The sequence below is a fragment of the Talpa occidentalis genome, unplaced genomic scaffold, assembly GCF_014898055.3.
Source record: "Talpa occidentalis isolate TD23 unplaced genomic scaffold, MPIMG_talOcc4v2.1 talOcc4.12, whole genome shotgun sequence".
Taxonomy (NCBI): Eukaryota; Metazoa; Chordata; class Mammalia; order Eulipotyphla; family Talpidae; genus Talpa; species Talpa occidentalis.
The window spans coordinates 3,087,176-3,111,177 of record NW_023601212.1 but is presented as its reverse complement, the minus strand read 5'-3'; the positions used below and the strand labels follow the sequence as shown (position 1 = coordinate 3,111,177).

Here is a 24,002-nt window from a genome sequence, read left to right as displayed (position 1 = left end):
AAATAAAAAACAAATCCTGAAGTAAGCAAATAAGTTTGAGGTTAGAATGGCCATATTCAATATTCAAACAAATGGTGACATTCTCCACTTTTAAATCTATGATGGAGTTTATACACACACACACACACACATTCCATATATTATACATATTATATATATATTATATATGTATATATTCCATATTATATATATTATATATAATTATATATTCAATATATTATACATGTATTATATATTATACATGTATATATTCCATATAATATATGGAATTATATATATTCCATATATTATACATGTATTATATATTATACATGTATATATTCCATATAATATATGGAATTATATATATTCCATATATTATAGAATATATATTCTATATATTATAGATATTCCATATTTATACACACACATATATTTATACACATATTTACACATACACACACGCATATATATATTTATACACATATTTATACACACACACACATATATGTGTGTGTGTGTATAAATATGGAATATCTATAAATATGGAATACACACACACACACACACACACACACACAATATCTTACAATGGCCATAGTCAGCGCTTCCAAACCAGGCCTCTTGCAACTGGTCTGTGGAAGTGAGGTAGCGAGGCCTAAATAAGAGTTAACACTATAGACCGAGCAATGGTTGGTTAAATTTCATCTGACAAGTTTTCTTTTTCTTCGAGACTCTTTTCTGTGATCCCAGGAAGAGCAGAGACCCTGGAAAATCCATGGATGGACGTCGGCCTCACTGCCTTAACCAGAACTCACAGGAGCTCCAGTTCAAAGAAAACTTACCAAACACTTCCACAGAGTGATAAACTATAGAAATGAGTAAACATTAGAAAAACCCAAAACAACAAAGCACAAAATTATCAAGAATGAGTCTCTCTGCAAAATGCAAAACACGGGCACTCTGCGAAACTTTTTCGAATGAATAACTATTAACAGAATAAATGTGTCAAAGGAATAAATTTCCCCTTCACTGCACCAAATCACAAAATCAGTAGTTGAAAGAGAACATTTTCAAATGAAGAACTGTTAAATGAAGAAAACTATTAAAAGAAATCATTTTCCAGGCTATGAGCCTGCATTAGCAATTTTACACTTCAGCCTCGCCTTCATGCCCAGCACAGAGTTTTTAAACGCTATTGATATACTCATAAACAATAAATTCACTCCCATATATTACCTACTTGGATGAAAGGCTATTAATTACTGGTAGACAGTCACACGGCATTTTAAACACCAGGAAGCTGATGGGGAATGTATATTACTAGAAAGGAAAAAAAGTGTTTTTGAACCAGAAAGGTGGGAGAGGAAACGTCAGTGACTACTGAATTAAATGGTCTTTTCCCGGAAGGCTCCGTATTCAGTGTTTGGGGGGTACGTGTCTTCCTGAACACGTGTTCTCACGCTTAGGCACCCCCAGAAGGAAGGGTGGAGGGTACTAGCAATCTTTCTTCTCTCACAGTTACGTGCATCCTCAGAATCACACGGAACTGGATGTCCCTTTGTCTCTCACTCAGATGATTTCAAGGAATTCAAGTGAGAAAAATGGCATTAGAGGAATAACGCTGAGTATGTCCCGATTTATATGAAGAGCAAGCAAATCATTTACGAATGTGAGCTTTTTGTTAGTAGTCGCAGCTCTGGAGCCACCTGGGACATCCTGGTGGGCCTCCTTGCTGCGCCTCAGCCCCGCTGCCGTGTGGGGCAGTGTGAACGCATCTCCTGGCCTGTGGTATGCGTAAGGCACACAGAGGGGAGCTGCTTCCACTGAATGTGTAAAAGGCAGGGATAGTCCCTCAGTGACTAATTTCAGACTTCTGAATATTGTCACCATCAATACACAGACAAACAAGTAGTGGGACAAGTTAATTTGTTGATATTGTGCCATTATGGCTTGTTTAGTACCTTGCGACTGTTTAAAAATAAGTGTATATACATTTACATGCTTCACACGCATCTCTGACAACTAACAGTTAAATAACATGATGAACAAGCTCTACCAGAGAGGTCTACGCTGCATATCACACTCAAGGACATGCAGTCATACCCCACAGGTAGGAGACAGAATTGACGTGAGGGTCTTGCTCTGCATCAGACAGAGGTTGAAGGGAATGTTGGGTTTGAGCTCCCCTTCACTAAAACTTTCTCCACATCAGAAATAAAATTGTTTCGCCATCATATCATTTGTTAGCTCGCTGGGGTAGCACTTTACCTTCTCTCAAGAACATTTCCTTGCGTTTACATTTACAGCTTGGCTAAGTGTTTGGCGGCCCAAGAGGCCGAGCTTTCGGGCCCTTGTGACTTTGACAAGCCTCCCTCAGGAAGCGGAATCATTTCTAGAGAAACTCTCGACTCTTCCTTGTACTTGAAGACCTTGAGGCCACTCTAGTATCAACTGGTCTAATTTCAATAGTGTATCTCAGGGAAAAGGGGGGATCAAAACAGGGGAGACCCAGGGTAATGTGAGATGGGGTAACGGCCAGTCTGTGGAGTGGTGAGAACACACACACATTTATCCGTCCAGTCTCCATCCCATACGGGTGCATTCCCTGACACCCCAAAGCAACCACAAAAGTAACAACAAAGCTACCTGATGACAGATCAGCGCAACATAAAAAGAATGAAGACACTTGAAATATTGCGAGAATTACCAAAATATGGCTCAGAGACACAAAGTGAGCGCATACTGGAAATGGTGCTGATGGACCTTCTGGACACAAGGTCACCATGAACCTTAAGTTTCTACAAAACACATTATTTGTGAAGCGCCAGAAGCAATGAGCAACACAATGAGGTGTGTCTGTGTACACAGTCATACGCTGTCAACTAGCTCAGTGCTACGGCAACATGATCTCAATAAAACTAGGAAGAACCAACCAAGTAACTGAAGACATCAGCAGCTGTGACTCAGGCACTGTGTTCCGAGTTGGGGTCACCATGTTTGAGCTGAGGATTTGATCTAATTGGTTTAAAATTCCGAACCCCATGCAGGTGATCAAGGGGCTTACACTCATTCATTTGCTTTTCAGTTGGTGGCACACAGCTATTATTTTTCCGTCAAAGCTTTGGAGTCCGCTGATTTTAATTATACCCTTTTATTTATAAAACAACCTATTCATGATTTGTAGGGATTTGACTTAATTTCTCATAGCCCTTCTGGTGTAAAAGTTCTGTAATTCTTGTTCAAAGCATAAAATTAATACGATCAAACCCCTAATAAATGTTTTCACTGAGTTCACAGAAATACATATTTACTTTAAAGCCAAATATATTTTCAGCATAATTATGATAACCTGATCTAGAATTAAGCAGCTCCATGCGTTTCTCCCTTAGTCAGCTAATGATAAATGTCATGAGCTTATTAGCTTAGAGAATCAAGCTTCTCCGCATGGTGAGCAGGTTAAACTCTGCGCTTCCCAATTTTCCTCAACATTGTTCTTTCAAGAACAGATAATTTGATTAATATTTTGGCCACAGCTGCAAATTGCCTAGCTGCTTTATGGTCTTGGCCGGCGTGCTGAAATGGAGACACCTGTCTCTGTTCGCCTCGTACGTGGGAAATGCTTCTGTAAACATGTGGCGTGACCCACTGTAGTGCTCTGCCTCAGTGCGGGCGTGCACGGCTGTCCACGTGGATGGCAAGAGCTTTTTTTCCATGTAACAGTGCAAGCAACGTCAACCCCACCACCGACAAGCTTCACCCAGAGTTCGGCTACACAAGACGGGATGAAGTCATTTACCAACTTCTCTTTTCTTTTCCTAGAAATAGTCCCAACATCTGTAGTAGATGTTTACATAGCTCATTAAACAAAACAGCTGTATAAGAGGCCTGTGGGAGGTCATGTAATTTAGGAGCTAGAGGCAATTCAGCAACTGGTTTGGAAAAAGGCACAGAGGAATGGAAGAAGGTGGAGGCTGCTTAGACCGTAAGGAGGAAAATTCTGAAATCATTTTCTTCCTGTTTAACTCAAGTATATTGCACAGAAGTGTCTCAACTACCTGATTCGATCATTTAAACTCACTTTATAGAAGGAGTTAAAGTTAAAGAGTTTAAAAAAAGTAGTGGTGTTTCCTAAAGGGTTCAAGCAATGCTTTTATTCCCATCAGTATGATGGATAAAGTGGTTTGTAAAAAGGCTAAGAGGAAGAAAGACCTGGGCTGGAATATCGTTGCTACCCTCCAAGGTGACTGGCTAAAAATATGCCCAAACCTATTTGTCCTTCGGTCGCCTCATGGAGATAATAATTGTACCTATGTTTGAAGGTTATTTTTATGATTATTGATCACAGTGCCTGGAAATATCCTGATTTAACATTATCTATTGTTAGTATCTACTTCGATTTGAAAAAGAGAAAATGGTGAAGTCTTGTAGGATAAACGGGGCCAACACATCTGATCTGGAGACAGAATTTCCTTTTTGGAAATCTGGCTAACACTGTTTTGATTAGTACCATGGGGATGATTTCAGTTTTGGCTCAATTTGTTTTAATTTGGAAGTCGAGGGAATATACGATTTTTGATGTCGCAGATGTTTCCAGGCTCTCTTAGGCAATGTAAGATTTCCCTGGCATGAGTCCTGTCATAAATGGTAACAGTGAGGAGCGCAGAGGAGCATGGGCGAGTGGGGTTCACAGTCTCTTACTCTATTGATGGAGCCCTCAAGGAAGTAGAGCAGAGGATGATAAAATACTATTTGATTGAGTAACTGCTGTACTTAGCTAAAAAGAGGAGACTGAGGAGACAAGAAGGGAGAGGGAGAAAGATAACGTGGTAGACAGCATCTTGCAGTAAGAGCTGGCTTAGGATTTCAACTCTACCACTCGCATGCTGGGCGACCTGCCTCAGTTTTACAAACGCTCTAATTCTGTCTTCTTGTCTGCACAGTGGTGATAAACCCTTCCTACCATGGTGATGAACCCTCCCTACCATGGTGATGAACCCTCCCTACCATGGTGATGAACCCTCCCTACCATGGTGATGAACCCTCCCTACCATGGTGATAAACCCTTCCTACCATGGTGATGAACCCTCCCTACCATGGTGATAAACCCTCCCTACCATGGTGATGAACCCTCCCTACCATGGTGATGAACCCTCCCTACCATGGTGATAAACCCTTCCTACCATGGTGATGAACCCTCCCTACCATGGTGATGAACCCTCCCTACCATGGTGATGAACCCTCCCTACCATGGTGATGAACCCTCCCTACCATGGTGATAAAACCTCCCTACAAAGGTGATAAACCCTTACTACAATGGTGATAAACGCCCCCTACTGTGGTGATAAACCCTCCCTACAAAGGTGATAAAACCTCCCTACAAAGGTGATAAAACCTCCCTACAAAGGTGATAAACCCTTACTACAGTGGTGATAAACGCCCCCTACTGTGGTGATAAACCCTCCCTACAAAGGTGATAAAACCTCCCTACAAAGGTGATGAACCCTCCCTACCATGGTGATGAACCCTCCCTACCATGGTGATAAACCCTCCCTACAAAGGTGATAAAACCTCCCTACAAAGGTGATAAACCCTCCCTACCATGGTGATGAACCCTCCCTACCATGGTGATAAAACCTCCCTACAAAGGTGATAAACCCTTACTACAGTGGTGATAACCCCCCCCTACAATGGTGATAAACGTTCTCTACAATTACACAACAAAAGCCAAGTGCTTAGAGTCTGTTATTTGGTTTGTGACTCATGACCACTCAGGGTGTCACATACGATGTCACACGTGAAAGACATTATGGGAACCAGAAGACAAGGCAGACCTTGAAGGCCTCGCACCTACTGGCTGGCCGGCAGCCTCTTAGTGGCCTTTCCTCGGTCGTGCTGTCTACTGCTCCTCCCTCTCTTCCCAACTTTCCAGAACACGACGCACCTCACGATTAGCCGGGTTTCTCTCATAGAAGCAGCTGTTAAAGCCACCATCCCTGCTTGTAAAGTGGCTCTGAAGCTGAAGGCCTGTTTCTTGAATATACTTTGTAGAAAAGACTTGTCTATACCGAAGTGGGCTCATGATTTAAAAATACTGCCTGTGATATGAGCCGTGCTCTTATCTTCTTTTTCCTAATTGCTGAGATCTGGTCTTAGAGGTCTGGCGCTTGCCATGATTTCTGCCCTCGTAATGTTACCGAGAACCATTTCTTTTATATAATATAATTAGATTACTCATTGGGTTGAAGAAAGCTGTAATGTCCATTTAATAGTATTTTCTTTTAGATTTTCTCAATTATTTCAGCTGAATGCGTCAAATTGTCTACACAACATTTTCTTAGAGACACAGACTGAGAGACCTTTAAAAGCCCTATAACCTTCTGCCTTTTCTCTGCACACCCCACTGTCTGGCCACGGTGGACTTTCTAATCCATCCCCCTATAAATTACTCTGTCTGAGTCCTATCTGGCGTGACCTTCAAAGCCCCATTAAATACCATTTTCAAGGCAAACCACATACCCCCAGAGAAAGCTAATTTAGTGCCATCTTATGTTATAATAGTATTTTATTGTGCTCCGTGCATAACTTTTGAACTCAACGAAATTCCTAGGTGATTATGGAAAAGACTGTGAAGATACAAATGTGAGCAAAGCAAGACCCATTCGGAGGGGGAAGAGAACCACAGGGAAGGAGGCCGTCACCGAGCCTCAAAGGCGTTTTCCTCTGGGCTGGGGATGAGTCCCACACCCTGGACATGCTGAGGTGGGGCTGGCCGGCCGGGACCCAAGACAGCTGGACACAGAGAAGCCCAGCTGCCCGGCCTTGCCTATCAGCCCCGCAGCGCACATTTCGAGCTGACACACCCGCGGTTCCCTCAGACTTTAGCCCAGGAATGCACATTTGAGGATGAGGCTGTCGCTTCCTGCGACCCTGCCTGTGGTTCCCCTGGCGCGTCACCTCCTCCTCCAGCCAGGTGGCCAGGGCAGGGAGCCACCGCCCAGGACACTGCCCCTGCCCCCCACGGGCTGGACACTGGGGGTGGTAGAGCTTCAGGGCAGCCCCACGCTGTGCTGTGGGAGCAGAGGCCGGCGTGGCTGTTGGGAAAACCCCGCGCGTGCAGGGCTAGCCGGACAGCAGGGGATTGCCTGCTGGACACCCGGGAGGCAGCCTCGCGGGCTCGCTGGCCTGACAGCCGCCGCTGCCCACTGGGAAGGCCCAGCCAGGGGGATCGCGCAGGGGCACAGCTGCCCACGCGATGCCGCAGCCACGACCCTTGCCACCGTGACCCGGGAGGCTGTGGGCGGCAGCTGGGAGGCAGGGGGTGGAGAAAGCAAGGACAGGTCACAGCCCTGGAGTCAGCCTGCGCTGAGACGGGGGGAGAGGAGCAGGGGATCGGCTGGACCTCCGTCTCCTGAATGGAGGAATGTGTATTTGCTTGCGTGGCCACAGGCAGGGGTGACAGTCTCCGCCTGGGTCACGAGACTGTCCTGCCAGGCCAGATGGCAGCGCTCCCAGCAGTTGGGACGTGGAACCCTCGGCACAGCCTGGGCCACCAGGCCGCGTGTTTCCTGCCCCTTCCCGCCGTGCCCCCAGCGCCCAGGCAAAGGCTGCAGGTGGGCGCAGTCACCAGTCCTCTTAGGGATGAGGCCTGGCCGCCAGGAAAGCCGCATGGAGAGAGGTCAGCCCAGAGGCTGGCGGGGGGCATATTTGGGGGAAATGCACACTCTGCTCTGAGCACCGCACCCCAAAAGGTTCTCTTGAGCCCAAGCCACGCGGGCTGGAGGAGAGCTCCATGGCGCAGGGCCAGGCCGTGCCTCCTCCCCGAGACCCCGCACCAGCTGCTGCTCATCCAGCGCGATGCCACTCACCGCATCAGCGGCTGTCCAGGAACCTGGAACCCTTCCTCGGGGTGAACGATCAGCTCAGTCACAATTAAGATGGTTTAAATCTCCATTTAATACAGTAATGAGGCATTTACCGCCCCTGGACCGCCCACCCCCCATGACAAAGACAACAGTAATACTAGCCCGGCCGCGGGCCTGACCTGCACCACCGCGTTTGCTACCACGACCCTGAGGAGCAGAATGCGGTTATCTCCGTCTTATCTTAGGTGAGAAAACATTTTTGAACAAAGTCTAACTCATACCTGTTTCCGCTGGTGGCCAGAGGCAGAGCAAAGCTAACAGATCAGCCAGCCCTCCCCAGTTACAAGCTGCGCAGTTATCTCGACTCCCCTTTTCCTTTGTCTTCCAGCGATGAGCGTCATAACTACGGACCGCGTAGAATATCAGAGTTCGATTAAATAAATTAAGTGCTGTATCTCTTCTTCCATAGCTTCCCATTTCTACCAGGGTATATTCCAGATTCAAATCCTTAATATGAGCCCCTCTTTGCGAGTCGACTTTTTAAATGGCAGAGACGTTTCTATCATCCTACCCCAAATCCACACACTGGTTGGATGACACCATTTCCAAGGTTACACGCAAGGTTGTGTGTGTAGGTCTAGATCTACAAATATTTCTACCTGTCTGTCTAGCTCTCCACCTGAAACTTGCAACAAACTGTACTATACACATAATGAATGAAAAGTACATATTAAGATAAAATACCTATTTATTCACTATTCTGACATCCTAACAATCAGCTCAAACAGAACCAATTAAACCTGTGTTTGTTGACTGCTAAGACTGTTCTGTCACTGGAAACTTCAAAGAAGAATTAGCTTTTCTTGGCATTTGGGAAAGGAGTATTTTTAAGGTAAAAATGCTTTACGAAAGCTGCTTTGGGATTTGGAATATTCTAATAAATAAGAGATTTTTAAAGGGCCCTAAACGCTTGAACTCACGGGCCCAAGTAGGAGACTCTTTTCTTTTGCAAGCAGCTGTGTTTCCTTGGCCCATCAGAGCCGGGTCATCTTCTGAAACAGAGAACACCGAGGTAAGGGAGGCCGAGTGTGTGGGCTGAGACGCTCAGGACAGGTGTGTCCTCTAACCTGGGCCCCCTGACGGACAGGCGTGGACTTCAGCATGTGGGCCCAGCACGGCCTCCAGCCCCAGCATCCCTCGGCTCCAGAATGAGAGGCAGGCAGCATTTCCATGCTCTTCCTCTTGTGTTCTACGAGGGTCTCATGGAGCGAAGCCTGTCATGTACACAGAACCCCCACAACCTCATACAGGCGCTGCAGGACTGAGGACCTGAAGCAGCAGGTGAGGGTGACGTCTCTCTAACACTGAACCAATTCAGCTTGAAAAGAAGGTGTTTGCTTAAATGCTTTTTAATAGCGTGAGATGTATACTATAAAAAGTTTAAAAGGATTATTCATCCCAAAGGGATTATTTACTTTCAGAATGAATTTTTATAGAGAGGCTCTGAAGGAGACCATGATCTTCACCTTTGTTTAAACACAATGGACACTAAGCAAAGTCTTCACCCCAGCGAGCGCGCTGAGCGCGAGACCTGACCGGCCGCCGCTGCTCCTAATGAGGGGCCACCTGCACGCGGGGCACAGAGGGCACAGAGGGCACACACGGCGTGGAGGGGGCCGCTTTCAAGAATGCCGGAAAACACAACCAGGCAATGTTCAATTTGAAATCCACACTACTGAGAAAGTAGCAGGAAACGTGTAAGAGGCAAACCACAAAAGCAGGGAAGTTGGATTTTCTGTGACGGAGTCTTTCCCAACACATTTAGGCTATTTTAGCTTTCATTTTCTTGGCTGCTCAGTTTTATATGGAAACAATTTTAACACCTTTTTTATGGTTATTTGCACCTAAGGCAGTTAGTTGACCCACTTGGGATTCTCTCTCTCTCTCTCTTTTATAAAATTAGACCTAATATTGTTTAGGAGGGAAAAAAAAAACCTTCTGATTGTTTATTCTAATTACTATCACCTTTGCTTAAGTAAGAAGCCACGAGTCACATTTTCTGCCCGTTCTAGAATGGTGGTAGCACATGGGCGCAGTTAATTCACAATCCTCTACACACATGTGTCTCTGACCTTGGTCTTGTGGACAGGAGCATAGAAAGGAAACAAAAGGAATATTCCCTTTTAACCTTTCAACAAAGATATATGTAGAACTAGTCCCACACGTTGTTCTAGGTGTTGAAGACAACAGCGAAACATAAAATAGAATTCCAGTATCGGATCACTTAAGTTCTAAGTGTATTATTGTTATGGGGTTAGCTATAATTGACTGTAAAGACATTGCAATTTGTCTTTTCCCCTCCCCATATGTGCAGTGTATACTCCAAGCCCCATTCTCTATTGTTTTCACATTGTTCTCATCCTTATTGACTTCATATGTGTGCCTAAGCTAGTGCCTTAAGCTTTCTTAATATACAGTTTTATAGCGACATAAAAGTTTAGTCAATACAAATTTTACCAACACAATGAAAGATTACAACAAATCCCTTTATTATTCTTCTAGGTGATAGGGATGATACACTGGAATTCATATTTCACTAAAACCATTACCTTCCTCTAGGTAGTCATTAGAGACATGTTACTGGAGTTTCTGCATTCTAACAACAGACACATTAAGGAAGCAAGCCGAAGGGTCTGTGTTTTGCACACAGATTTCCAGAAGGTAGTCGGCTGAATTAAACTACGTCTCTGCAAAGTGTAGCAAGGTTAGATCGTGGAGGGCTCCACGAGGCCTCTGAGGCAGTGCGCTATAATTGAAGGTGACTAATCTAAAAAAAGTGAACTAATCTCTCTTGAGTTTCATGGGATTGCTGTAGTGTGTATAGGAGCGCTGCAATTTTATGATAATTTGAAGGAGGGTGCAAGAATCAGTAGGAAATTGAAGCATGTGGACACCTATCTATGGGAAAGCAAGGAGAAAGAATCTCAAAGCAAGTGAAGTAATTATAGAAAAGGAAATCATCTTATGATGTCTAGTAAATGAATCAGAAAAGTTATAGGGAAGCCAGCACCATGGTTAATTCAATTCCCTTTCCAAGTGCTCAGCGCAGGCCAACGTGAGCCCAGGGTCTGGTTCTCACCTGCTTCGTTGGTGCGGATGAGGCGTGAGGGGGTGCTGGGGTCGCCGGTCCCGATCGGGTTGGTGGCCACCACCCTGAACTCGTATTCCACCCAGGGGTTCAGCTCCACGGCCATGGCTGACTCCATGTCCCCGGTTATGACTTCTGGGACTAGGGAGAGAAAGGAGATATAGCACATCATCGGGAGGACCGGAAAGCGGTCCCCAAGGGGAGTCAGGATGTCCAGGAGGCTGAAGCTCACTTCCTCATACAGCATCATCGTGGTGTCACCTCCAGGCTCATCTGTAAGATCCACGTCCACCTACAGGAAGCAGGCATTTGCACATGGCTTAGTCTGTTGTAGCTACTTGGCATTTTTCATGTCCTTTTAAGACATAATTGCCATAATTTGCCATTAGCTACACTAAAAAGCACTTTGTCAGCCCTCAGCCTCAGATAAGAAACCAATAAATGATCTCATTGAAGCAAATAGTTCTTCAATTTCTAGGGAAGTTTGCATCCCCATTCTGGCAAACATGCTTAGCCCCTTGGCCATTCCAAATAGCAGCTGTAGCATGCGTACCTCTAATTTAAAGACCTAGTTTCAAAGGTGCAAACATCCATGGATAAAACAAATAAGTCATGGGGATAAAATGTCTAGTGGTGACTGTTTATAAGGCTGTATTACATATTCGAAAGCTGCTGAGAGAGCAGATCTCAAAATTCTCGCAAGAAAAGATTTTTTTCTTTTGTAATTTATTACTAAAACCTACTTGATCTAACTCTGACACCGTTAATCATTCCCTTCACTTTGAAATCCTTTGCAGAAGGTAACTTCTGCTTTCCTCCTGCCTGACTATCCTGTCCAGCCTCCACGGCTGGCTTCCTTTCATCACCCAGGTTATCTCAGTTTCTGCTGATTCCTTCCTGTGTTCCTACGCCACGGTTCTTTACCCACTTTCAAGGTTTTCCATATCCTTTATATGCTGGTGCTGCTAAAATTTTTAGACACAACTCTGTTTCCTAGATTCCAGACTCATCTGTTCAATGGCCTGGTATCAGCGTCTCAATCTTAAATTCCCCAAACTACTTCTGCAGTGCTTAACAGCCAGTGAATGACAGCTGCATTCTTACAGATGTTGCAGCCCAAATCTTGGATTCAACTTGAATTCCTTTCTCCTCTGTCTCACTCCAGTCTACAAACCACGTTATGACATCTCCGACTTCAGAGTACTATGTTTTTACCACTTCCCCTTTGTAGTACAACTTCTTAAAAGAATTGTCTATTTTAACTTTTCTCCCTCCCTCTCTCAAGCCCTTGTGTCAGGCTTCTGCCCACTCTTTTACTCCAACTGCCACTTTCAAGGTCCACCATGACCCACTCTCTTACGTGACACTTCAGCAGCACTTCCCACTGGTAATTCTCTTTCGTAATATACTTTATCCTTTTGTCTTCCAGGATTTCACATGGTTGAGGTTTTCCCTTTCACCAAAATGGTTGCTTTTTCTCTGTGTCCTTTGGATGATTCCTCTTCTCTACAACTCTTTATGTTGGAAGGCTCCAGGGCTATATTTTTATACTCTTGCCTTCTTTAGACATATCTCCTTGGAGATGACAAGCAGTTTCATGACTTTGAAAGAATTTATAAGTCAACAGTTTCTTAATTTACATCTCTATCCGAAACCTCTTTTAAACTCTAGACCCTTCTGTCCAGCTACTTGACATCACCATTGGGATGTCTAATATATGCATCTAACAGAATATGCCCCGTACTGACCTCCTCATCTCTCTCTCAACCCATATCGATTCCAACCATGTAGGCTTCTCTGTGTCAGTAGAAAGTAACATTATCCTTGGAGTTGATCAGGTCAACATTCTTGTAGTCATTCTTGAATTACTTTTCTCTTACCCGCCTCAATGCATTTTTCAGGAAATCCTGCAGACTCTTTCTTCCAAATATTTCCAAACCCTCACTATTTCTACCACTGCCATTTCTGTCATTCTGAAATGCCATTGTCTCTCCATTATAATAGCTCCCTAACCAGTTTATGTGATTCCCCCATAGTCTATTTGCAATATAACTTCAATGAATATATTAAATGATAAATCTCAGAACCAACCCTCCAGTGTCTCTCCATTGCTCTCTGGCTGGAAGCCTAAATCTAATATGACTTGGTCCAGCCAACCTCTCTCCAGACTCATCTCCTACTGTGCTCCCTAAAGCTCATGCTGCTCCTGCCCACATGGTCTCCTCAGCTCCTGCTTCAAATGCTCCCAATGCCTTTAGACCTTGTCGGTCCTCCAGCTCCTGGAAGTGCAAAATCCACATTTCCCCCACGTGTTCACTCAGATGTGCGCTCTCAATGAAGCTTGTCCTGACCTCTTGCTTTGAAATGCCACCAGCCTGTTATGGACTGACCTGTGTGCCCGCTAAATGCATGTGTTGAAGCCACATCGTCCGTGTGTGACTGGATGTGGAGGTGGGTCTCTGAGGAAGTAATTAAGGTCGAATGAAGTCACAAGGGCAAGGCCATAATGTGGTGGGATTAGTGTTTGTAAAAGAAGAGACACCAGACAGCTGACTCTCTCTCCCCACCAGAAGGCTTTGGTCTGCGATGGTGGAGGACTGCTCTAACCAGGAATCAAATCTGCTGGCTCCCGGATGCGATATTCCTAGTTGCCAGAATTGTCAAAAAATAACATTTTTATTGTTTCGACCACCAAGTGTGTGGTATTTTGTTATAGCAACCCAACCTGACTAATACACTGCCCCTACCATTGCGCTCTGATATCCTTACAAATTATTTTTATTCTCCATTCATTAAATTCTATCAGAGAATTTAATAGATGTTTATTATGGTCTCTGTAATTTGTCCTAATCCATGAGCTAATAACCTATACGAGGGTAAGGGGCTCGGTCTGGTTTGTTCACTGATCTATCCCAGGTGCCTAGAACACTACCTGGAAGGTGTTCTATCAACTTCTATTGAATAAATGAAAGTAACGTAAGTTCAAATTACCAGCTGTGATCAGAGCTGGCATGGTTAACTTCTGTTTTCATCTTGATGCAATTACTTCAGGCTTTATGTTAAAAAAGAAAAGTTCTGGGGCCTCCCCGGTGGCACAAGGGGTTAAGATGCAACCTATGAAGCTATCTGCAGCCTCTGCAGCATGAGTTCAATCCCCTGCCAGGGAGCTACCCACATGGCGCAGCAGACCTCTCCTGTCTCCCCACTGCTCCCCTCGGCAGTGGATTTCAGTAGATCTGCCTGTTCTGCTCCCCACTCTGTCTCTGGTGGACCCTCTCACCCCCCACACCTCTGGCCTGCACCCCAGCTCTTGTATGCATAAATAAATATTTAAAAAATAAAAAGGAAAAAAGGATTTATAAATTCCAGATTCACTGATAAACTTAAAAGGGCTGCAAAATAATTGTAAAGGCATGAGTTGAAAGTATTAACACTTTTGAAAACATGTAAGGTGAAAAAATTAAAAATAAGAAATAAGGGATTGAATCTATGCAATTAATCTTCTTCAGAACTCTTGGTTCATCTACCCTCTTGCATATTTTTTTATGTAGTTTTTGAATTTGGACCAGTGGGATGTTACTTTAGATCCTTTGCTTTTATACATTGGCTATTATTTTCAGACTGGTATGGGTTATTCATAGTCCCCCGTATGCACTCTTCTCTATTAACGTAAAGATAAAATATATTCAGGAAACAAAACAAACAAAACCTGAACTCTCTTTGAATTCATGTTGGTACGTCAAGGAATTTTAAGCTTTTTATATCACTAGCTTATGAACTACATTGCCTTTATCAGAGAGCTTAAACTATAAGCCCATCTTTTCTTTTTCCTAATAAATATTTCTGCATTAGAACTATTTCAGAATTGACTTAGATGAGGAATCAGGGATCTCTTTTATACCACAGATTCAAAAGAAGTTGAGATCAGATTGCACCCGGGGCTGAAACCAGGCAGCTACTTTAAGAGCAAACAAAGGTGACTTTGTCCTTGGGAGGCCGCCAGCCTCCACCAGCAGGTGCTCGAAGTGCTGAGATTTGGAGAAATGAGGGACCTCCGCAGGTGAGGCGATCTCTTGCTAGAGTCCTGTTACTATCAAGGGTGAGTGCAGAAATGTATTTTTGAAAAATCCCTGATTCCTTATATACAGTACAACAAAGAGACTTTTTAAAAAATAATCACCGTACTTGCTGAACTGAATTAAACAAGAATGTGCAGCTTAAAAATGTTTCAGGCATTCAAATTATATTAGAAAGTTCAAATTGCAACTTCATAGCAGAGACTTTTAAAACATAAACAAACCCCAAAAATAACATTTAGTGTAAATGCCTAGGCCCTCTCTGTTATATATACACACCAACACACACATGGTTTTCAATTTTTCCTAATTAAAAATCTATCTGTGTATATATGCTTATATATTACCTACCTACCTGCCTACCTGCCACCTATCTCTTCATCTGCCTACTCACCTGTGTATTCAATCTCTCTATTCCACCCCCCCCCTCCAGAAGTAGAAAGAGATGGACCAAGGTAGATGCAGACCAGGAGTAACTGGCAGTGGGTAGAGTAGGTTTAGGGCTAGATGTCCTTTCCTGAATTATCCATGGAACTTAGGGGTTCCTCAATTTCTTGGGTTGCAGAGGTATCGCAAGGTTAAAACAGTCAGGCATGAGGGTAATGCTTACAATTTCTGGTTAAAATAAATATGCACCATACGCAGCACAGTGCCATGGTAATCAAATTGAATTCTACAAATGAATGTAGGATCCTAAATGTCAAGAAAAACCTGAATATTTTGGATAGAGGTGAATATATTTCCTTCCTCTAAACTGTAAACTTCATACAACAGTAAGTTTCTACTCATATTTAATTTCTTAAGCAATAAAATGGGCACTTCAGCCTTGTAACCGTGTAATTATTTGAGTTTTATGAGTTACTGTGCTCAGTTTACACTTCACTTCTAAATAGGTAAATCAAATTTATATTTAGACAGACAATAAAACAAAAGCACAAATTCCTGCTAAGTATAGACAACGGCTCTGAAGACCACGTTTTATAAACATATTGTGCACATTTTAAATACCAGCATGTCAAATAAGTAACTACTAACTATCAAGTAACTATAATTTCACCAGCCGTGCACACAGCCATACTTGGAGAGACAGAAGGTTTAGTTAAAACATGAAAAGAAAACCATCAGGAAAGAAAACAGTTTTCAAAATAACACAATGCTAATACAGATATCTTAATGATGGATATTAACTGCCACATTATTTTAAAAAATAAAACCTACTGCCACATTATTTTTAAAAAATAATAAAATTTTATCTTAGATTTCTTTGTATAGATAACACAGGTAAACACAAAGAAAAGGCAACACAAAGAACTGGGTAGTGAACTGGAATAGTGTCTGATAATCTTGGTGATTACTTGAATTTAAGTAATAAATTTCATAGAATTTTATTGCACTGGGCCTCCCTGGTGGCAGAAGGAGTTAAGTTGCAGCACTGTGAAGCTATCTGCAGCCACTGCAGCACACCACGAGTTCGATCCCTGGCCAGGGAGCTACCCACATGGCGCAACGGACCTCTCCTGTCTCCCTGCTGCTCCCCTCAAAAGGGTATTTCAGTGGATCCGCCTGTTCTACTCCCCACTCTGTCTCTGGGGAATCCCCTCACCCCCACATGTCTGGCCTGCACCCCAGTTCTTGTATGCACAAATAAAAAAAAGAATGTTCTTGCACTGTATACTAACAAAGTGCGTATCAGACTGGTGAACTCTGAAGTTTAGTCAATAATATTATGCCAGTGCAAGAGCTCTGATTTGATAATCGTACCATTATTACGTAACATGTTATCACTGGGGGAAGCTGAGGGCTGAGACAGAAATCTTGGTACTATTCTGGCAGCCTCTATGTGAATTTGAAGTTATTTCCACAAGCAACAGCAAGCAAGCAAGCAAAAATAATGTGGTCCCTCCTTAGGGAAATAGAAAGAAAGCTAGGGAGCAGGCTCTTGGGTTTTGAAAAAAGAAGCAAACGATATTTAACATACCCCAGTGGTGAAACCTAACAAAGTTTCCAGAATCCAGAATGACCCCAGTGCCACAGCCAGCGCACACCGCCTGTGCCTGTGCCTGAGGTGGCTCCGAGCCCCTCACCTGTTCTGACCGTCTGCCAGCCCAGCGAGAAGGGGCTGCGGGCCTGCAGGTTGTAGGAGGACACTGGGCTGTGGTTATCGGCTGCAGGGCCCCAGGAGAGCGTGGCCGTGCTGTCTGTGATCTCCTCGACGATCACGATCCCTGGCGGGCCCGGGGGACCTAGAGGCAAGAGCGGGGAGATAAACTTAAGTACAAGTGATGAGGAGAAGCGACGAGAAATTCTATTTCCAATAAGGACCTAATCAAAGTATGTAATTGTCTTAATGAAATACATATTTAGTAATGAAAATTGACCGTAAAAAGTCAAGGGACGCAAGTTGATTTTCATGATTTCTGGGGGGTAACTTAATTATAAATTTGATTTCCCCCCCCCCAACATCCTGTGCTTGGAGGCAGTGACCAATTAGCACTCTATTCTACAGGAAAAGAAGAAACAATTAGAAGCACACGAGGATATTAATGTCAATATCAGCTATGGCTGTGGAAATCAATCATCGCTTCCAGAGGCAGGAACAGGGGCAGAGGCTCTGCAGTGGGAACGAAACCAGCCCCGTCCTTACTGGAAGTGACAGGTGTAGAGCATTTTACTGTCGTCCTCGCGCTGGGGAAATCGACGATGTGTCAGCACAGTGATAAGACGATCAAACCGCCTACGCTCCAAAGCGGGACACGGAAGCTCAACATAATAATAGTTCAGGCCAACGAATGGTGTGTATGAGACATGGGAATATTTCATGGGGAATTAAAAGCAAGACGTAATTAAATTCTTTTTTTTTCCCCAGTGGGAGCAGGAGGGAGGCGAACAGAGGTGTCTGTTCCCTTTGGGTCATGAAGGTGGGTATAAGAACATCTGCGTGTTGCAGGCTCCAGATTCAAGAAACAGTCATATCCTGGTCAGAGGAGAAATCTACTCTGTGTCATTACTTCTAAAACAGTGATTTCTTAAGAGTCCTTCAAAGTACGCAGAATTGTGCACATTTCAGTGGCTCGCAAGAAACGCCAGTTTTCTCACTGGCTTTTTTTCTGTCCTCTAGTGTGGACAACTCACGCTGCAAAGATGCTTTTATGTTAAATGAAAAAAAAAAAAACAAACCACAAACCCACACCCTGGAGTGCTCTCAGGTGCCATTTGCTAAGCTCGCTGCGAGGCGGCGGTTGCCCTGTGGGCCGGGAGATCCCGAAGCCTGAGCCAAGGGCCGCCCTGGTCCTGAGACACAAGACGCGGCGGGGTCTGCGCAGTCACAAAGGCCCCTGCCTACAGAACCCCGAGCAGGAAGGGGCCACGAGATGGAGAAAAGAAAAAAGCTTGTGGAGCCAACGCCATTTGTAGGACACGAGAAAGGAGCCTTTCACGAGGCCCGAGGACAGCCAGAGGTGGTCGGTGGAGACGCAGGTTTAGGAGACAGTGGGGAGTCTGTCAGGACAGTGGCCCGGGTGGGGACGTGGGTTCAGCCTCGTGGGAAGCGCCGGCAGCTTCATCTCTAAGGGGAAGGAAGAAACAAAGCGAAGAGAGTTTCTGAAATGCACGAAGGAAGGTTGAGACGAGCTCCTTCTGGAAGCTTCTCCTTGTCTCACTGAAGAGGGAAAACATCTGTGCTTGATCTTAGCTAAAAGGTGAAGAAGTGATGAAAAATCTACAAAAAGTGCAGGTTCTTGGATGAGGCGGGCCTGGGGGCTGGAGAGAAGCGGGGAGGCTCCGGAGCAGCACAGCGCACAAGAGCAAAGCCGAGAAGAAAGGAAAGAGCAGATGTGCTGCAAGAGCCCGGAGCTCCAGCCGGTGGACGCGTCATTTTGAATCGGAACCTACCGGCTCGGCAAGGTCCGAGGAACAGGCCTAGGGCCAGCGGGGGCCGTGAGGAGGGTCTGGCCAGGTTGGGAGTTGGCGTCCCCGGCGTGGGCCAGGGGCATGGGGTGTCACGGCTTTGGGGGAGAAGCAGGGGTCAGCGAAGCCAGCATGGTGCTGGCTGACTAGACTCCAAGCAAATCCTCAAGGAAACTGGGTTACTGTGAGGGAAGACAGCGGACTAGGACCCCGTGGGGTGGGGGTACAGAGTTTGTGATGTGAGTATAAGATGCTTTTGAGGGAGAATTTGTGTTTATCGGGAGAGGAGCGGAGGTATGATTATTGGCGTTGATGAGATCAGGGCCCGTGGGGAGTAGGTCTGCTGCACCGTCTGCAGGATGTTCAAAGCATTTGAATAGTGGGTATTGCCAGGTGAAGAGAACGGATGATGTCCCGGTGCTGAGAGGATTCCTCACAAGCGTGAGACTGTTGTGACAGGGGTATGGGACATAATGATAAAAAATATTAACAACAACAATAATAATAACAACAGCAATCCTATCCTCACCGAATGAAGGCCCTGCACCCAGCATTTTGCAAATATCAATTTGTTCCTTCATTGCTACGTCACTGTGAGGCGCGTCATAGGATCCCAATGTTATAGAGGGACTGACACTTCTAAGAGCTTGTTCAGTAAAAACAATCAAACACTTTCACGAGTAATCTCATTATTTGTTGGGTGTGGAGCTAGGCAGTGGGTATCAGAGAGACCATCTCAGGGAGAAGCGATCTGCCCAAGTTACTCTAATGACCTTGCCTGAGATTTGAATTCGCCTGAGGAAAGGCTGCTGTGCCCGGGGAAGCCAGGCATGCAGCTCCGTCTTTCATCACTGCCTGGGAAGGCAAGAAAGCAAGTGTGTGCCGGGAAAAGGCAATTCACTCGTGGGGTAGCGACGGGGATGGGGCTGGAGAAAGTGCGGGGACCTCGGCTTCCCCATACCTGGCAGCCGCGTGCCCTCCCGTGCCCAGGGACTCGCCCTCCTGGAATCGGGCTGGGCTGTGACACGCCGTGGGCTGGAGGGAAGGCTCATCCCAGGTCTCCGAAGGGGCACACAGGAAGAGCCAGCTCCCAGCCAGAAGTCTGAGGAGGCTGAGGCTGCTTTTCTCCAAGCCCTTTGGAGATGGGGGATCCCACACAACCGCCCCCCCAACACTCCAGTCAACCCAGTGCAGCCCCTGACAGGTGAGTGATAAAGCCTTCAAATGACTCCCCTTCAGGCCTCGGGGGGCTCAGGTGTGGGGGAGCAGCCATGACAGGACCAGGCTGGGCCAAAACTGTGGGAACAAACAGCAGTCGGATGTTGAAAGCCGCTGAGTTTTGGGGGCAGCCGTGGGTAAAGGGAGAAACTCAGAATAGCTTGGGCTTGCCACAGACAGGGACTATGTCGGGGGCCCTACAAGATGCTGTGAAGATACAGAGGAAATTCAGCCACTGTGCCCGAAGGGGATACCTGTCAAGACAGTCATTGATGAAGCTCTTTACACTGTTCCACGTAATCCAATCTGCTCATTTATCTCTTCAAAAGCCTCTAGTAACACCTCTGTGTGAGGCCTCATGGGAGACACTGAGGAAAGCAACTATTCATTCAACCAAAACTATTTGCCTTTCTGTGTATTTTTCTATGGAAATGCTTAAATTATAAAGAGAGGTCTATTTCTTTTAATAATAGGTAATGATTATTCTAGATTTTTTTTAACCAAGACTTCATCTGGAGCCAAAAATGGAAAACAATACAATGAACAAAACCCCAAGTATTTCCCCCTATATGTAACTATTTTCTCAGATTTAGTCATTAGCAAAATAATCAGTGACAGAAAAAAAAAATTATGTACCCGGGATTCTGATTGTTACTCTGCAATTATTTATAATTACAAACCACTGTAAATAACTAATTGTCCAATAATCATGTAATGTTTAAAGCATAAAATCTTATGATAAACTATTAGGCAGACACTAAACAGCTTAATATTTAACACTAATAAATGAATGTTTCTACAAGAGATGAAAGAAGAGGAATGCAAAATTATATAAAGATAAATATACAAGTAATAATTTGCCAAATATGCAAAGACAAGGCTGGAAAGAAATGCATTCATGTGTCCGTGGTGGTTACTGCTTAGAAGTATGGATGTAATTTAAATCTTTTTCTTTAGTCCTGGTTGGGTTTTCCAGTTTTGTATCATAACTATTTCTTCTACAATTATTTTTAAATGCCATATTGTAAAGAGAGTGTCCATACTGTGACAGGTATGTACTCTTCTAAGTCTATTCTGTTTAAACATTTCCCGGATGCCTAGTGTGCACAAAGCACTGGTCTGAGTGGTGGGAGATGGGGCGGGGGGTGAGTTCTAGGACAAGGCTGGGTTCCAGTCCCCATTGTGGCACAGACAGAGCTTTCACACAAACAAATGCCAGTCCCTGATCATGTGATGCTCAAGGGCTTTAGGAGTCTATTTTACATCCCAGTAGAAGACTTGTGACTTTGGGTATAATTACTTTTCTGTAATTTCCATTTGTCTGAATACCTAAAATGATGCTTGGCATCTATCTATCTATCTATCTATCTATCTATCTATCTATCTATCTATCTATCTGTCTGTCTGTCTGTCTGTCTGTCTGTCTGTCTGTCTGTCTATCTGTCTATCTAAAACAAATATTTACTTTAAAGGTGAAAGGAAGAAGGCTGAAGACAGCAGGGAGGAGGGTGAAGGATGGAAGGAGATAAGTTTTGAGTCTGGAACGTTATATAACAAATGAAAGAATGTTCCAAAATAAGGTCATTATATGCGACAAGATCCAATATGATAGCCTCTTATTTTTTATTAAATCAAAATACATTTGAATTAGCAGGGCCTTTCACTTAAGCTTGGAGTGGGATGATAACAGAAATGACAGAAGAGCTTCATGATGAAGAAAATAAACCTTTCATGTGATTGAATAACAAAGCTCCTCATTATCAGAAACAGAGCATTAAAACCTACAGACAGATGATTTTTCTAAGTCTCTGTGTCAAAGATTTATGATGAGAATGCTATTGTAAAAATATTCTAAAATTAATGATGTGATTTATCTTTTTAAGTCAGATTAAATACAACCCTCAACACAATAAAAGTGAACGCATGATTTATGGCTATTATATTATTACTGGTTTATCAATGCTTTATCTATGGAGAAAAAATATTTTTAGACATTACACCCTGAGTGTTGGCTTCAGTTTTCTTTCTGTTTATATTGAGGAGTGAATTAGTAAGTCTATTAATTGAATCACTCTATTGCTTTTAAGTCCTGTTAACTAACGATGGCTGTATTGTTGCCATCTTTTGACTTTTTCAATCAGGGAGTAAATTTTCTTTTCAATGGTTTTTACAGGTAATTTATTCACAACATCTTTGAGAAATAGATTGATGAGATAAATGCCTTAGATATGACAAATGTGTGACAGTAGCCAGTGTCTAAGTGTTATACAGATGCCACTCATTTAGCAGAAATCTCATCAATTTTATATTTAGCTATAACAACTTAGTGTCAGATGGGCAGGGATTGGGAATGCTCTCCCCTCTCTGGGATATCGTGCTATTATGTATAAACATTAAGATAAATATTTTATTTGAAAATAAGCAATTTGGAAAAATGTTCATAGACTCTTCATTTCTTCATAATGAGGCTAGCTAAGCAAAGGATAAACTACAAAAGTCCCAAGAAGTTATGTTCTCATGAATGCAATTTATCTTCAGTCAAGACCTTCCCAGCATGGCTGTCAGATCAAGTCATGAATTTATGTTCAGTTAGGTAATTTTCTTCTCTTGGATATCTGCGCTCCTCTGTTCATCACAGCACTGCTGACAACAGACAACTGATGGAAATAACCTAAGTGCCCGATGGCAAATGAATGGATGGAGATGTGGCATATATACACAATGGAATACTACTCAGCTACGAAAAAGGCTGAAATCTTGCCATTAACAACAACTTGGATGAAAATAGAGGGGATTATGCTCTCCAAAATAAGTAAGAAGGAGAAGCCAAATACCACGATTTCACTCAAATGTGTACAGAGAAACAAAACCGAAATGGACCCCAGAAATACGACTGTAGAATTGAGACCATAAGAAGGATTGAATGGGGTTGGGGAAGAAAAGGGAATAAATGAGGATTATGGGGACTTTGGTGCTATGAACAGATATGAACACATACTCCTAAAAAAACATGCAGTGTTATAAACAGACACTACCACAGTAGAAAAGAAAAGAAAAAATACAAAAAAAAAAAAAAAAAAAAAAGAAGAAGAAGAAAAAGCTCGACTCTTGAGAAGCCACTTACTTTTAAAGCCAAAAATCAAGTAAACTATATCTGGTAACCTTAAAAGATGTTCTGTTATGTTGGTGACATGAAACAAGAACATAAGATGGCATATAACAGTCAGGCATGGAGCTGCCGTTTTTTAACTAGTTGAAGTCCCCTAGTTCAACCCTATTCTTTTTCAGATGAGGAAGGAGTGCTTGAGGCAGGAAAACTCCTCCCTACAAAATGAGTCCAAAAGAGTCCTCCGGCCTTAACAAGAAAAAGAGTTGAAGTTAAAATTGGTTTTAGTCTTAACTCGTGGGGGGCTATTTCCTGTTCAAAGCACCTTATGGCAAAGTATGTGGTACAGACAAGAAGTTGAAGGTCTATCACAATCTTGTGAGGTTATTCCCCATTCTCCGGAAGATGGTACCTAGTAGGGCCAGACTTTAGAATTCCTGTGCATGACTGTCCAGCCCTTTACGTCAAGTCAGTCTTAAAAAGACCTCCCTAGTGCCTCCCTGCATCTGGTCACGTTAAAGCAACATTCTCTGCCTAATTCTGACACCTACTGATTCAACAAATATCCCTGTTGGTATATATTATTTTTCAAAACATCATACATCTATTTAGTTTGTTTTTGTCTTTATTTATTTTGGGGGGAGCTTTCTTGCAATTTTTCTCACACAGAATTATAAATGAAAAATTAAGCTTGTTGGGATTTG

The 24,002-nt window shown here is 43.7% G+C and overlaps 1 protein-coding gene across 1 annotated transcript in view; it reads right to left on the bottom strand.

Moving 5' to 3' along the window:
• The window catches only part of CNTN5 (contactin 5), a 657,624-nt gene that overhangs the window by 42,175 nt on the left and 591,447 nt on the right, over positions 1-24,002 (bottom strand). The window contains exons 20-21 of the mRNA XM_054692969.1: positions 17,153-17,311; positions 10,984-11,133 (exon numbers count right to left, since the gene is read on the bottom strand). Of these exons, the coding sequence (XP_054548944.1) occupies positions 10,984-11,133; positions 17,153-17,311 (309 nt within the window). The remainder of the gene's footprint in view (positions 1-10,983; positions 11,134-17,152; positions 17,312-24,002) is intronic.